The 14125-nt window shown below is 42.3% G+C and overlaps 1 protein-coding gene across 3 annotated transcripts; it reads left to right on the top strand.

Moving 5' to 3' along the window:
• Positions 1 to 321: 321 nt before the first annotated feature.
• On the top strand, positions 322 to 8764 carry nufip2 (nuclear FMR1 interacting protein 2). 3 transcript variants are annotated; one of them, XM_058077744.1, is made up of 4 exons: positions 322 to 736; positions 2294 to 3892; positions 4098 to 4130; positions 6014 to 8763. In XM_058077744.1, the coding sequence occupies exons 1-4, from the start codon at positions 589 to 591 to the stop codon at positions 6064 to 6066; spliced, it is 1833 nt and encodes a 610-aa protein (XP_057933727.1). In that variant the 5' UTR covers positions 322 to 588; the 3' UTR covers positions 6067 to 8763. The 3 variants fall into 3 exon arrangements, with proteins under 3 accessions (XP_057933727.1, XP_057933728.1, XP_057933729.1); XM_058077745.1 differs by lacking the exon at positions 322 to 736 and adding an exon at positions 769 to 929 and having other exon boundaries at positions 6014 to 8764; XM_058077746.1 differs by lacking the exon at positions 322 to 736 and adding an exon at positions 971 to 2211 and having other exon boundaries at positions 6014 to 8764.
• Positions 8765 to 14125: the final 5361 nt, after the last annotated feature.

The raw sequence follows: 14125 nt of genomic DNA on the forward strand, positions 1-14125 counted from the left end.
TCTTATTTGAAATCGCGTTGATTTGCTTTTACGTCTTGAACGCGATGAATCGAGATTCATACATTGGTTATTGTGATGCTTAGGGCTATGTACTCACCTTTAGTAGAAACTGTACTCACACAAATTGATGTAGATTCATGTACCTTGCCGTTTTATTCACAATAAATAAATAATAAGTGTCAGAAGACACAGGTTTAAAATATATGTTTGTTTGTATGTTTGATTTTCCATGTACAAATGGGGACCCTGCTCTAAAATGTTTTGGAGACGTGGCAGCGCCTCCGGTCATATGATTTGAGTCGAACACCAACCCCGTCCGAGATTTGTAACACTAGCCTTATATTGTTGTCAAATGTCCTTTGATTTTGTGCAAGATGCTTAAAACCCCTCTTAGAACATCTGCTTTGCAACGCTGCACAAAGACTAAATGTGTAATATAGTAAACGGTGACCATGTTTAGACGTTGGATGCTGACGTTTACAGTCTGCAAATAGCTTCCGTTTGGCTCTGGCAGTGATTGGACTTCTCCGCACTTTCCCCGGTGAGCTAACGTAGCGCTCGAAAAAGTCCCACAATTCGTACTGTTCAATGGAGGAACAGCCCAGAGATCGGGCAAGGGACAGTCTAAACCAGCACCGCGGAGACGACACAAGCCCTCCTCGACAGACAGCTTGCCTAAAACATGATCAGAGCCACTTCAAGCGCCAGCATCAGGAAGCGAACGCGAAGAAAACAGGTTGGGCCATCCGGAAAAGTTAGCTATCACTTGCTAGCCTTCGTCTGCTAACCCACGCTAGCCTGAGCTAATGTCAACTCGGTAGTAGCGAATGCTAATGCTAACCAGTGAGATTTAGCACTAAGCCTACTTGTTAGCTTGTAATTCAAGTTTTCGTGTGTTTTACGGCTGGATTTCGGTGACGCCCTACAGGGTAAGTTGCATATCGATTAAAAAATATAATTGGCCAAAGTCTCAGAGACGCTTAACCGTGTGATTTATCGCTCTATCCAGAGCTGACAATTGCGTGACAGTTGTAGCTGGTGGTGGTTTGACATGTCGCGAATTGACCTTGTGAGCCTGTCTCCGAGCGCACTGTGTTTTTGTACTGCATGGAATCACTGGGCCCTTTGCGTTACGACAAGTTGAAGTCGTGGCCATAGATTTGTTCGTTTCAGAACGCTCGAGTCCCGTTTCGGAATAGCAGCCGGCTTCGCTGGAATGTTCTGAGCTGCCATTTCCCGTCGGCCATGTTAGAACTTAACTGAGGGCTAATGCTATAATTAACCGGTTAGTTAAGCTTTGATTTAACACAACGGCGCCCTTTCACTGTGACATATACATTAACACGCGTTACATTGTCAAGCCTTATGCCACCGGGTGACCAGGTAATGATGTAGTGCGCCTTTTGGGGAATGGATATGTGAACGTAAAGCCAAGCCACATAGCTAGGTGACATTAGCGAATGCTAGCCAGCTTTGACAGGCCTGTTGCGTGTTGTATCGGCCCTGCAAAACGCTCAATTACTTGAGGAGTTGTAATTTTGAAACATGCGTTTTGGACAGTGCATATTACACGAAACGTCACTGTATACTTTAAAAAAAAAATGATGTCCACACTCTAGTCTCTCTGCGTTAGCAGGGCCAGGCTGTGTGTGACTGTAACAGTGGACTTTGAATGGTAGTCACACGTTGACAAAGCAGTTCAATGGGCACACCTTTTGTGTTAATTGTTCACATTAATTTGCCATCAGCTATCAGACATTTTTTCCCTCGCCATTATTTAATAGCCATGACAGGAATGCTGTTGACTTGATATGCAGTGTTGCTGCATATCGTATGTCTGTAATATAACACACACAGTTCAACATTGGAGGTGTCCACATGTATTTTTGGATGACACTTTACGTTTAAACCAGCGTTCCTCTCTTGTCAAGTCATGTTTGTCAACTTTGACCTCAGCTTCAGTTGCCAGGAAGGAACAGGAATGTTGCTTTGAAGGAGCAAATAGCTCTTTAAAGGCTTTTAAGGCTGTTTACTTTGCTTTCTTGTGGAAAGCACTGACGGAGATGAATCAACAGTTTCTTGCAGTCAGTTTTTATTCAGTAGTGTTCGATTTTAAAGGTAAAAATGACTTAGGTGAAATTCATGCGGTGACCCAGGCGGCAGACCATAATCATGTTGTGACCTCAGGGTGCGGCATTTCTCATCCCTGAGGTATAAATCAGACGATAACTTGTAATGCCTTTCTGTTCAATTTGGCATTTGCTGTTACTTGAAAATGGTTTCTCTCTTCTAGGCAACAGAAAAATAATCGTTGCAGATGAGGAGGTGGAGAAGAGTACACATTCGCCAGATACTGTTGGCATGCCGCATCCTCCGAACAGCAATGGGAACAGACACGCGACTCATGCAAACGTGAAGCAGAAGTCGACGCCAAAACTGTGCACAGCAGTTCCCAAATCGAGCAGCAAAGGACTGGACTACAAAAAGGCCATGGCCCTTCAAAATGACAAGAAGGCCGTGGACTTGAATCATCACGATGATCAGAAAGACTCTGTGTTGCTTCAAAATGGTATTGCGCATTGCGGCGTCATTATCAACGGCTTCTCAAGCAAGGACACTGAAGGCAGCAGCTCAGAGGGCGGGTATTCCACACCCAAGAAACGCAAGGCCAGATGTAACAACTTGAAGAACAATGAGCAGGGTGACACTACGCCAGAGCCCTCGGCTTTTCAAATCCAAGCACCTGAGAAGGCAGGGACTTCTCGACTTTCTCGTAAAGTAGAGACTCAGTTGGTGCCTAGACGGGCTGTGGCCTCTGAGGCCTCTGTGGGGGAACCTCAGAGGAAGAACTCTGATGGGAAAGTAGGGGGTAAAAAGACTGAAGAACGACACAAAGCCAAGGCTTCCTCGCCTTCAAAAGAGGATTCGTGGACTTTGTTCAAGCCCCCTCCAGTATTTCCTGTGGACAATAGCAGTGCTAAAATTGTTCCCAAGATCAGTTATGCAAGTAAAGTCAAAGAGAACCTCAACAAAGTAGCTCAAAGTGGAGCAGAAGCACTGCCTCTGCCCGTGAGACCCTCACAGGTCCCCATGTCTGCTATGAAAACCATCACATCAGTTAGCTTTACCAATGGGCCTGTTTCTACGAGTGGAAATGGCTGCCTCTCAGTGGGTACCTTTTTTGCTCCTGCTGCTAGCAGTGTTCCTGCCACCGCGTGTGGCGAGAATGTAGCGTCTCCTTTGGAAAGTAACTGTAGCTCTACTAGTAGTCCCATGTTCCAGGGAGACGCGTATGAACTGAGAAAGTGTTCTCTCTTCGTTTACCCTATAAATATGCAACACATGCTCCCCAGTGCGCGTCACCTCAACCCACCGGCTGCTCAGACAAATCAGAAAGCCTTGGGAGAAATCTTCCAGAATCAGTGGGGGCTTTCCTTTATAAATGACCCCAACTTGGGGCAAGAAGGGGGCAGTGGGCCGGTGCCCACTGAGGACAACACAACTGTGGTGAGCCCTCCAAGGGAGTGTCTGGCTGCTGAGGCCAACAGTGGCCAGCCATGTTTTGAGGTGGGCCCCTTCTTCTTGGAGTCGGGCACAGAGAAAAGGACTTCTAGCCCGTGCAACATGTTTGCTGCTCGTTCTCCACCTCCTCTTCGCATCTCAGGTGAAGAGGAGGAGAGCATGCTGCAGCCATGTGACAGAGAAGATTCTAAACGTTCAGGTTCTGCTGTGTGTGACCCTGGTAAGGACAGTCGTGCTAATCCTGCACAGGGCCAGATAACCGCTGTGTTGTTTGGCTCCTCTGAAGAGCAGGCCCTGTCTAAAGATGTGGGCCGACGGCAGAGCTGGGGGTCCTTCGACATCAAAGCTGCTGTCACTTATCACACTAAAGGTAACTTTCGTGTTTTAGCTTCAGATTAGTTGTGTAAACGTAAAACGGTGGTTTGCGGTGGAATTAGCTGTGGCTAATATCCCTAAAACACTTGTCAGGTTTCAAGAGGTCTTTATGCTCAATCGAACCGATAATCTCTGCATGAAATATGCTTCTTGACGAATAATTGCTGCACATTGACTAATGTTTTCTTTTTCCTCAACAGAAATGGAATTCATTTTCAGTTTGCAAAAACAACGTAAGTGATTTCTTTCAGCTTCTTATCCTTTCTAATCCTTTTTATTTACCAAAATAGTGATAGAAGCATTCATTTTAAAGTGGACAAATACATGATTTGAGGCAATTTGTCAACATTCAGTTAATAAGGTTTGCACATTTGGAAGAGAGCCCTGAAAGAAGTTTGGGATGGCTCAAAACGCTTTGAAAAGACATGGTAAAACTGCCCCTTTGTGATGTCACAGAGGGGCAGACTTCCTTATATGGGCGTGGCTGTAAGCCAAATAAACTCTCTTCCCTCCCCCAAGCTCTGCTACTCTGTTGACAAAACAAACTGTCAGAAGTTATTGTATTTGGTAATTCCCAGCAAGAGAAAAATATTTTCATCCGTCAAAGGCATTTCACACCTTTTTTGTGAACATAAACATGGAATTTCCCTCAAATGGTTGCTGGAGCAGCGCATGCTCACAGGGAAAGGTGCATTAATTTCAGACATGATGTGCCTTCATGCGCCGCCCTTACGTCCGGCTTCTGAGCTCCAGCACATCATCTGAGATGTAAATCCTAGTGCCTGAGACTCTCCAACGCAATAGTAATATTGAAGGCTAATGCACCATACTAACATAACATGAGCCGTATGGAGGGCTAGCTTTCTCTTAATTATGACTACTGTGGCAGTTTATTAGCATGGTAATGTGACTTCATACAGGATTTATTTCATCTGCTAAAACAGAGCACTTAGGGAATATAAAAACATTTTAGCTCACTAATCGGTCACTGTTCATTTCAATAATGTGTAATGGAACCAAGTGTTTGTCTCGCTCACTTAGTTGAGAGTAATGTGTTCCACTATTTCAAATCAGCCGAACCCTGACTTGGTTTAGGATGTATAAACGCACAGGCCTGATGGCATGTAGTCTTAGTCAGCTTGAGCTGGATTAATTCATCTACAAATGCATCAAGTAGTCTGTCAGACCCAAGAAGTTCCTATGGACAATGTGAATTTAGGAAAAAATGGGTTATTACACTTTCACAATTCTATTGAATAGTTTAGGGCAGACCCTTTTCTGTTATGTTCTGTGCCCGACACTGCAAGGTCCACAGTTAATATTAGTTTGAGGAAGAATGAAGACTCTTCATGATGAATGGCTAAAATGTTATGTTAACAATCCTGTAGTTGTCACCAAACAGTAGAATCTGTTATTGCTGCAAAGTGGACACTGCATGCTTCTGTTTTGACTTTATTGCGGCTGATGTTAGCCACACTACTCATCACTGCAACCATCGGTAAGGACAAAGATGGTATGTGTCTACCTAGCGCTGGCCGATATATGGATATTGAAAAAAAAAGATATTTCTGTTAAGCACGATACCAAAAACAAGCATATCGATAGACTGGATTTCATGCAGAGGTCTCGTGTTTCAAGATGCTGATAGGTTCAAGATAGTTATATAACAGTATACTTAACTTTTTCTATATTTAGAAAAGAGAATACACTATTTTCTCAGTGGCTATTTTTCTCTAATATTGTTTACATAAAAAAACTGCACACATATTTTGCCTTGACTTTTGTTGAAATTCAGTTTACGGAAAAAATATTGATATATATCGTAATATCGATATTCTACCTAAATATATCTGGATATGAGTTTTGGTCCATATTGGCCAGTCTACCTGGACGTAGCAAAGCAGACTGTTGTTTGCAAACTCAGCCACACACACACACACACACACCGAGTCAGGCCACCTGACTCTTTGTGATCTACAAAGACGTTTGTAGATCACAAAACTCTACAATGCCAACTGCCTGGCTGCTGACCCTCTAAGCATTGAAATGATGGTTGTCCTTTTTGAGATGCACAATAACCCCAGCATATGCTTCTTGTCTCCTCCCTCTGCTGCAGATCCAAACAGAGTAGTGGTTTATGATGAGACCAGGGACGGACCTGATCAGTGAGGTAGACGTGGACTGTACTGTGGCTACGTCTCTTCTGGGTGCTGTGGTTATCTACCTTGGGAATCATGCTCACCTGTTGGAGTGGAAGAAACTGTGAAAACACTTTCTAGTTAACTGTCATTGGCTTTTTGAGAGGGCATTGGACAAACACTGATGCTGCGGCAGAAGGATAAATGAGATTGATCGGGTGCCTCTTCAACGCGACAACCGGATCCTTGCACTCTTTCGGGGCCAGATGGTCATGTGAGAAGGTGCTGTGGACCCCACCTCATTAGCCTTTATCCTGTTGTGATGTGACAGACTTGCATTTTCTCTCATGTTTTCAAATGAGTTGTATAAACGCACAGGCTTGAATGCACAGAACACGCATTGCAATGACGCCTTTGAATGGTGCAATTAGTCTGTGTACTTATAGAGGAGGCCAAAATCATGTCTTATGTCCGCAGGGCAAATCAGAACCCTGCTCTCGTGTTTCACCCGACGTGTGTTGTCTTCACGGAAATACAACCCAGGTGGTAACATTTCACTTGTTCTTCATTGTCCTTCAGAATCACGTCTTTAGGATTCATATTGCTTATTTCTTTCTTGATTTTTTTTTTTGTTTTCTGCTGTGGATGTCCCGCATGTTTACTGGTGGGAATTAGACATCGCCGCTCGCGGTGACACAAGGCATGCAGTGATGTCTTCTGTCCAAACGTGTTGAAATGTGAAGAGTTTTTTTTTTTTTTAAACCGCGGCTAACATTGTTGGCGTCTACGTGCGTGTTCTAAGGTGATGTATTCCGTTTGGAGGCCCATAAATATTTTAAGTCTAGGAAGCCCAAATTGTCATCACCTCCTCCAAATCAGTATTGATTGTTAGTATTGATTTGACCGTCCAGTAGCAGCGATTTCTTCGCTCCCATTTGGTTAACGTGTGGAATGTTAGCACTTTATGTAAACGCATTTCTTAAAAGTGGCTCTGGGCTGTTACTCCTCACAACAAACACAAAATGATTCAATGTAACTCAGGTAGTGTTGATGAAGCCATGACTACGTTATCCCTTCCCTTCATGTCCTCCAAATGGAATCTGCATACGAGTCTCTGATCTGACGAAATATCAAATAGTTTTAGCAAAAGATGCAGTCATTAATCACTCGAACCTCTTCCTCTTTGAAGTATGTCGTATTTCGTTTCATGTATGCTAGCCTGCAATCTGAGGGTTCATTTGCTGTTTCGCATATTCATGATGAAGTATTCTTGATATTTTTTTTTTTTCCTTTCACTGAGCGAGCACCCAATCTGGCTCCCGGCTCTCAAGTACACTTCTTGCTGCTATGGCCTGATTAGGCTCCCCCCCCTGTATAAGTCATCTTGGTGTTTAACTTTAGTGTCTAATCTCAGTTGGCTTCCTGGTAAAAGTGTTTGTTTTTTTTTCCAACAATTGTCTTATGTGTGCATGCGTGCGTGTGTGTGTATGCGTGCGTGTGTGTGGGAGGGAATGAATTTGACTTCTAAAGTGACACAATCAGGTTCCCACTCAGTAAAAGGATGGAAGGGTTATCGTTGAGCATCTTATGGCTTCTAAAAGCAAAAACAGGGTCTTCAGAGCAAGTTATGTTACTGTAGTCTTCTGAGTCCCGTGTTAATGGTTTTTCTATGAAAAGGATGGGACGCTTATCCTACTTTTCCAAGCACTTAAATAGAATATGCTTTGAAAGAGTAGATTTATTAGCAGTGCAGCCTGCAAACCAAAAACAGAATTGTGTGTGTATGTGTGTTGGAAAGTCAGGTCTGATCATGTGGCGTTAAGTCCTCCACTTATCAGGCTGTGCAATCACCTCAAGGATGCTGATGTAAGCTTCCACATCACCAGAGATGACTTTAGCCTCGTTACTGATTGGAGTTTTTAGGGTGTAGCGCGTCTCCCCTATTGTTGTAATATGCAAGTTCCTCATATTTCATACCCCCGCTGTTGTGTTAACGTTCAGGTGCCTGTGTGGAAAAACAAATCTACTTTTACAGCAATTTCGATTGTTTTCAATCTGCTTCCAGCCTATATCCGTGCCATTTTCTTTTCTGTCTATATTTTCTCTGTTTTGCAACGCTCTTTAGAGCTTTTTTTTTCTTTGAAGTGACATGAATGCAGCTGAAAGCAAATAGTATTTTTATTGTTTTGTAGAATTCTAAAAAGAATTAGAAAGAAACATTACCGGCTTGTGTTGGGCTTACAAGCGAGCAAAAGCCAAAACCAGTCTGCAATGTTCTGGGCACGTTCCATTTGTCAAGCTCATGTCTAAAGTAGACCTAATTTTAAAAAAGGATTATTTTATCATGTTTTAAAGACTAAACTAACTTATACGTAGATGCACAAGTAGGAAGGAATGAAAAGGAATAAATGTCTTTGTTTTCGCATTTCACATTGTTTAGTTTGCAAAGTATGAATTGTTCTTCTTTGTAGCAACAAAGTTAATTACCACTCAACGTATACTGGCTTTAAACCTCGGAGACCCACTGTGTCATGTATTAGTTTTTTTTATGTATTGTACGTACTTGAGAGGATACAGTGTCTTATCATCAAGCCCTCCTAAAAAAACATTGTTGCCAATCTTTAAAGCATGGAAAACCTGCAATTCCAAGCGATGTGATAGAAATAAAAAAAAAGTGCCAGTGTCACAATTTTAGTTTCCATTAAAATCTGACATTTATCAAGAACATGTCTTGGTTTTTGTGAATGTGAGTGTATGGCATGAAACCTTGAGCTCTAGTGCTCTGTGGATAAAGCAGTTGATGGGAAAGACGCCCCCATGTGGAATATGGGGAATACTGCAGGGATGTACAGTTGACAGATGATTCTCTTCAAAAGAAATGGGTCCATCCATCCAGTTTCTATATCACTTTAAAATGTTAATATCAGGGCCCCTAATATATATATATATTATGCCCCTAATATTTTTTTGGTTGCACCTCATATTTGACTGCAAGTGTACCTAATATTTTGATATATATAGTAGCTTTGTCATTTCCACCTGTTTTTCCACAAACTGATGTCAAAGTGAGCTGGGTTTCCTTATATGGGTGTAGCATAACTAGCATAACGTGTGCCTACAGAGAGTCTTTTCCACCAGTCGGTGGTCTATCCGAGTTTTTTAAAGACAGGCAGTCCCACAAAAAACGTGTATTTTTACTATATTGTAGAAAACCTACTGTACGTTCCCACTCTGAGTTCATCCATGGAAAGTCGGTGGTCTCCAAGCAGCAGCTCATGTGCTACTAGTAGCTCCTAACTACTTTTCAGGTAGCTCTCCAAAGGATGTATTCATTTATCAACTCCTATACCCAGAAAAATTACAAAGGGGGGTTCGGCAGTAGTCTGGAAGACCTCGGGATCGCTTTAGAGTGTGACCATAATTACGTAATTTACTCTTGACAAGGAAGGACAACCACCAAAGTTTTTAAGCTTTTGTTAGGAAAATTCCCGACTGTAACTCGTGTCAGCACCTCTAATTACTCCGTCGAGAACTCTGTGACAACTTTGCCTTAATTCAGGACAAGCGAGGTCTGAACTCACCACATCAACAAACTGGAAGGGGCCGACAGCCGTTACAAGGCTATCGAGGTAGCGTGGCTAACAATAACCAATGAGCTAAACATGTCATCCAATACTTCTCTACAAGAGAGGAGAAATATGATCTCAGGGAAGAAGTACATTTGAAACACTTCTATGCTAGGACTACGTTATGCTAGCCATAGCATTTCAGTATGTGGAATCAAACTATGGAATGGATTGAGTAAGGAAGTCAAACAATGCACAACGATGAGCCAATTCAAGAAACAATACAAGCAGTTGATGTTTGCTAAATACAAGGATGAAGAGTCTTGGACCAGTCATGATGTGCTATATATATCACTATATTGACACTTACTATGGTACACATTATGCCATTATATGGTTACATCACCTTGGACTTCAGTATGTGTTACAAAAAAAATAATATCAGGAAGGAAGGAAGCCTTTAATAATTTGCCTGCCAGTGTACTTAATATTTTGACTATGCTTGTCTTCAAGTGTACCTAATATTTTGGTACCTGATTGGCGGGGCAGTGAAATAGTTTTCTGCTACGTGGAAATCTGCTTTGTGGGCTGGTGGTGATGGGAGTAACGGATGCTGTGTGTACGTGTGTATGTGTGTGTGTGTATGTGTGAGACATTATGGGTGATACGGCCATTGACTGCTCTTCCATTGCCGAGGAACAATAATGAGATTTTCTTTCTTTCTTTGTGATTACCTGCGTCGATATTCAGCAACGTTTATGAAATTGTGTGTACGTCAGTGAACATTAGCAAAATGTTTGGTGCAACAGCAACACAGACTGATAAGTGTTTGTTTTTTTTACACAAATGGGGAGAAACGTTATGTTTCCATCCATTGTGCTTTTCATTATGTCCATGTTCCAGTTGACCTTGGGTGCGACCTTGAGCACAGAATTTGGCCAATGACCTTTTTATTTAAGAAGGAGGTTACAACCAACCGGAATAGTAGTCAGGGTCATTCGAGCATTAATACTTCATTTAGTTTTATATCAGTTGTTTTTTTAATTCAAATTTGTGTATGTATGTCATTAAAATTGTATTACATATGCATGAAATGAATGTACTAATATAATGTGCAATATTATAATATCATGACCAGTTCACAGACAGCAAATAACATATTAGATAGCGCAGAGTAATGTTAATTAAATGTAGAGAGATTGTTGAAGAATCATACCAATAATACAATATATGCATAGAATTATCACTTTCTATTTTGTGTGGTACAATCATATACTTTTTACATTATATATTACATTATAATGTTACCTAATGCAATATAATATGATGTCATATAACAAAGCTTACTGGTATTATCATTATTACCATCAACAGTTTTGGCTTTAGGAAGAAAATAAGTCATGTGACTCACCACACACACGTGGCAGCGTGCATCCCCCAAGGTCGTTTGGTTAATGCACATTTGCGTTTTCATGGACTCTTAACTGCTTTTTAATCAGCAATTATTAGTGAATGGAGAGGCTGTGCAGGCGCGAGCGAGAGAGTGCCCATCAATGTCACGTCAATTTGCATGGCGGGCTCCACATTAGTTCTGCATTCTGGGAGGCGGCCGCCACCTGAGAGCCCCACGAACGCACAGTGCAGCCATTGACTCCATTACACAGCTGTGTCAAAAAGATGTTCCGCTCCCAATGAGGAGCGAGCATTACAAGACGATGGCGGGGAGATAGAAATAACGCCAGTGCAGAGAACCTTGCTCATGATATGGGAGTTCCTGCCATCACTCCTTTGCATTTTTAGCCTGATCCTTTAAAGAAATAGCTGTCATTTTCATCTATACTGTAATTGCCAATTAAGCATGCCTGCGTCTCTGAGTAGCTCTTAATTAGCATGAATAAATGATGCTGCTTGCGTGTGTGTGTGTGTGTGTGTGTGTGTATGTGTCATGCATGAGGAATATGCATTGCCAGGTACTTCTCAGATGTTTGACACTCAGACATGCAAGCGAGGCAGCTCTTCATTCCACCTCCATGCAGGCCACAGGAAGCATCACCACTCATTTGCATCTGGGCCATCATCATGACCTCTGTTGTACAACAAGGTATGTTTTTTTGCATATATGAACCTCTGTTAGCCAACAACTCTCCATGTTAAGCTTGAACACCTAAATAGTATATGTACACATATACATCTATATATAATTCAGGTTTACAGGTGAAATTAATGTGAAATGTGTACAATATATACACTCCTGCATCTCCTCATTCCACCACCAAGTCTCTTTGCTTTCTTTCCAGATGACACACCAAGTAGTCTCCTACCTGATCCCTGATCACATTTGCTGTAGTAGTCCAGTCATCTGGAAGCACCTCCTGACCATCCAGAGCCCGACTCAACTCCTGCCTAAAAGTCCACTCTTCTTGTTTCAGCTTCCACCATTTGTTCCTCTTCATCTTCCTCACCATGAGGCTACACTTTCATCTACCACTACTTTGCAGTCACTCGTCTCCATCAGATGACAGCGTCTACGCAAGATGTAGTCTACCTGTGGACTCCTACCTCCACTCTTATAGGTCAGCCTATGTTCCTCTGTCTTCTGGAAGAACGTATTCACTGCAGTTATTTTCCATCCTTTTGGCAAAGTCAACCACCATCTGTCCTTCTGTGTTCTTCAAACCTGCCCATCACCTCTTCATCGTTTCTATCTCCTGCACCAACGTGTCCATTCAAGTCAGTTCCAATGACAACTCTTTTCAGACATGTGTAGCAATAAGGTGTTGTGTATGTGTATATATATATATGTAAGTATATGTATAGATATTGTAAGTGTATATGTGAGATACATTAATGTAACATAGTATGCATGTCTGAAATAAATTAAGAAGAAGAAGAAATGACAACTGGGTCGGATGCTCTCCACAAATCATTCATTAAATCATTCATTTTCTACTGCTCATCCTCACTAGGGTTGCGGGGGTGCTGGAGCCTATCCCAGCTGTCTTCGGGCAAGAGGCGGGGTACACCCTGGACTGGTGGCCAGCCAATCACAGGTCACACACCCACGCATGCACGGGGAGAACACGCAAACTCCACACTGAAATGGCCGAGGGTGGAATTGAACACGGGCCTCCTTGTTGTGAGGCCAGCACGCTAACCATTCGCAAAGTGGAAGGGATCAGGAAGAAGCCCACTTTCCAAAAGCTACAGCTAAATATGTAAATGTATTGACCTGAACCAAGTATGCAAAAAGTACGGAATTAAGAATGGGACAAACCATTTTCTCACCGCTGTATATGAATGCTACCGCTAATGCTCTGTTTATCATGGAGAATTTTACAAGAAATTTGAAGCCCCCTCATTTTGCCTTGTAAGGCTGGTCCTTTCTGTCATTCTGGAGAGACCCAAGTCCTGGTACTTTAAATGTATTAATCCGTTCATGATTGAGTTAATGAATTAACCCAACGAGGAGCAAAGGCAGCTACAGGACAAGAAATGGGGAAAAGACTTTTCATTCTCGGCACCTTAACTTGGGAATGATTTCCAGAAAGATTTGAAAAGCGGTATGCTTAATACATTCAGGGATCTAACTTGAACTTGAAGGTAAGTTCTAGTTCCTCACTGCTATCGCTGTGTTTTTTAATGCAGTGTGTGAGAACGGGTGAATGTACAGGTGTGGTTGTGGTGTCAGCCTCGGCTAATATTGGCGCTGTTTAAGAGATGATGCCGATGAGAAATAAAGCGGTGCTGGATGTGTTATTCCCGAGTGCATGCGCAGTACCGGATATGGCCGCTGGGTGGCAACACAACTACACGGCCAGCGTTCCTTCGTGCTGTTAAAACAACGAGAATGAGAGCCACAAAACAAGTCATATAACAATTCAGTTTATTGTATTTATTTTCCAGACAGACACATCAATTTCTGGACCACAGTAGAGGATGGAAACCTTTCACAGACATTTTTTTGTCAATATTATTTGAAAATACAAATATAAAATTAGAATTTCCACATTTGATATGTGAGAGACCCCCATCCATCCAGCCATTATTATTTTCCGTATATTTTACAACAGGGCTTTAGTAAGCCTATATGGTAACCTGAAAGATGCTTTCAGATGTCAGTCAAGTCCGTCTGTCCGTCTCTCGCCATAAAAAGTCAGTTAACAGAATAAAAAAAAGAAAGAAAAAAACGGGGCAAGTGTTAGGAATGGCCCGAGAGCAAAGCGGGAGATTCTAATTCCCACAATGCATCTGGGATGGACTCAAGTACTGAGCTGATTAAACAAACAACAATGCGAATATAATACACTTATAGGTCTATTGCATGGGAGGTGGTGATGCGTTCAAGTCACCCTAAGACGACAACAGTGCTTCTTCTGTCACCTTGAAGGCTTCACAGTGTGAACGCGTGAAAGAGGCCAGGATGACTCTGAGGAGTCCGGCGTGTCATTGCTTTTAGCACCACTAGGAAGAAACCTCTTTTAGGACAAGATGGACGACATTCGGGATGAGGATCCGCCGCTTTGT

This window comes from Doryrhamphus excisus, chromosome 7 (genome assembly GCF_030265055.1).
Source record: "Doryrhamphus excisus isolate RoL2022-K1 chromosome 7, RoL_Dexc_1.0, whole genome shotgun sequence".
Lineage (NCBI taxonomy): Eukaryota > Metazoa > Chordata > Actinopteri > Syngnathiformes > Syngnathidae > Doryrhamphus > Doryrhamphus excisus.

Excerpts from the sequence above, each read along its gene's own strand:
- nufip2 (XM_058077744.1), top strand. The coding sequence starts at position 589 with ATGGAGGAACAGCCCAGAGATCGGGCAAGGGACAGTCTAAACCAGCAC. Across the intron at positions 737-2,293 it reads AGCGAACGCGAAGAAAACAG|GCAACAGAAAAATAATCGTT; the intron begins GTTGGGCCATCC and ends TCTCTCTTCTAG. Across the intron at positions 3,893-4,097 it reads TGTCACTTATCACACTAAAG|AAATGGAATTCATTTTCAGT; the intron begins GTAACTTTCGTG and ends TTTCCTCAACAG.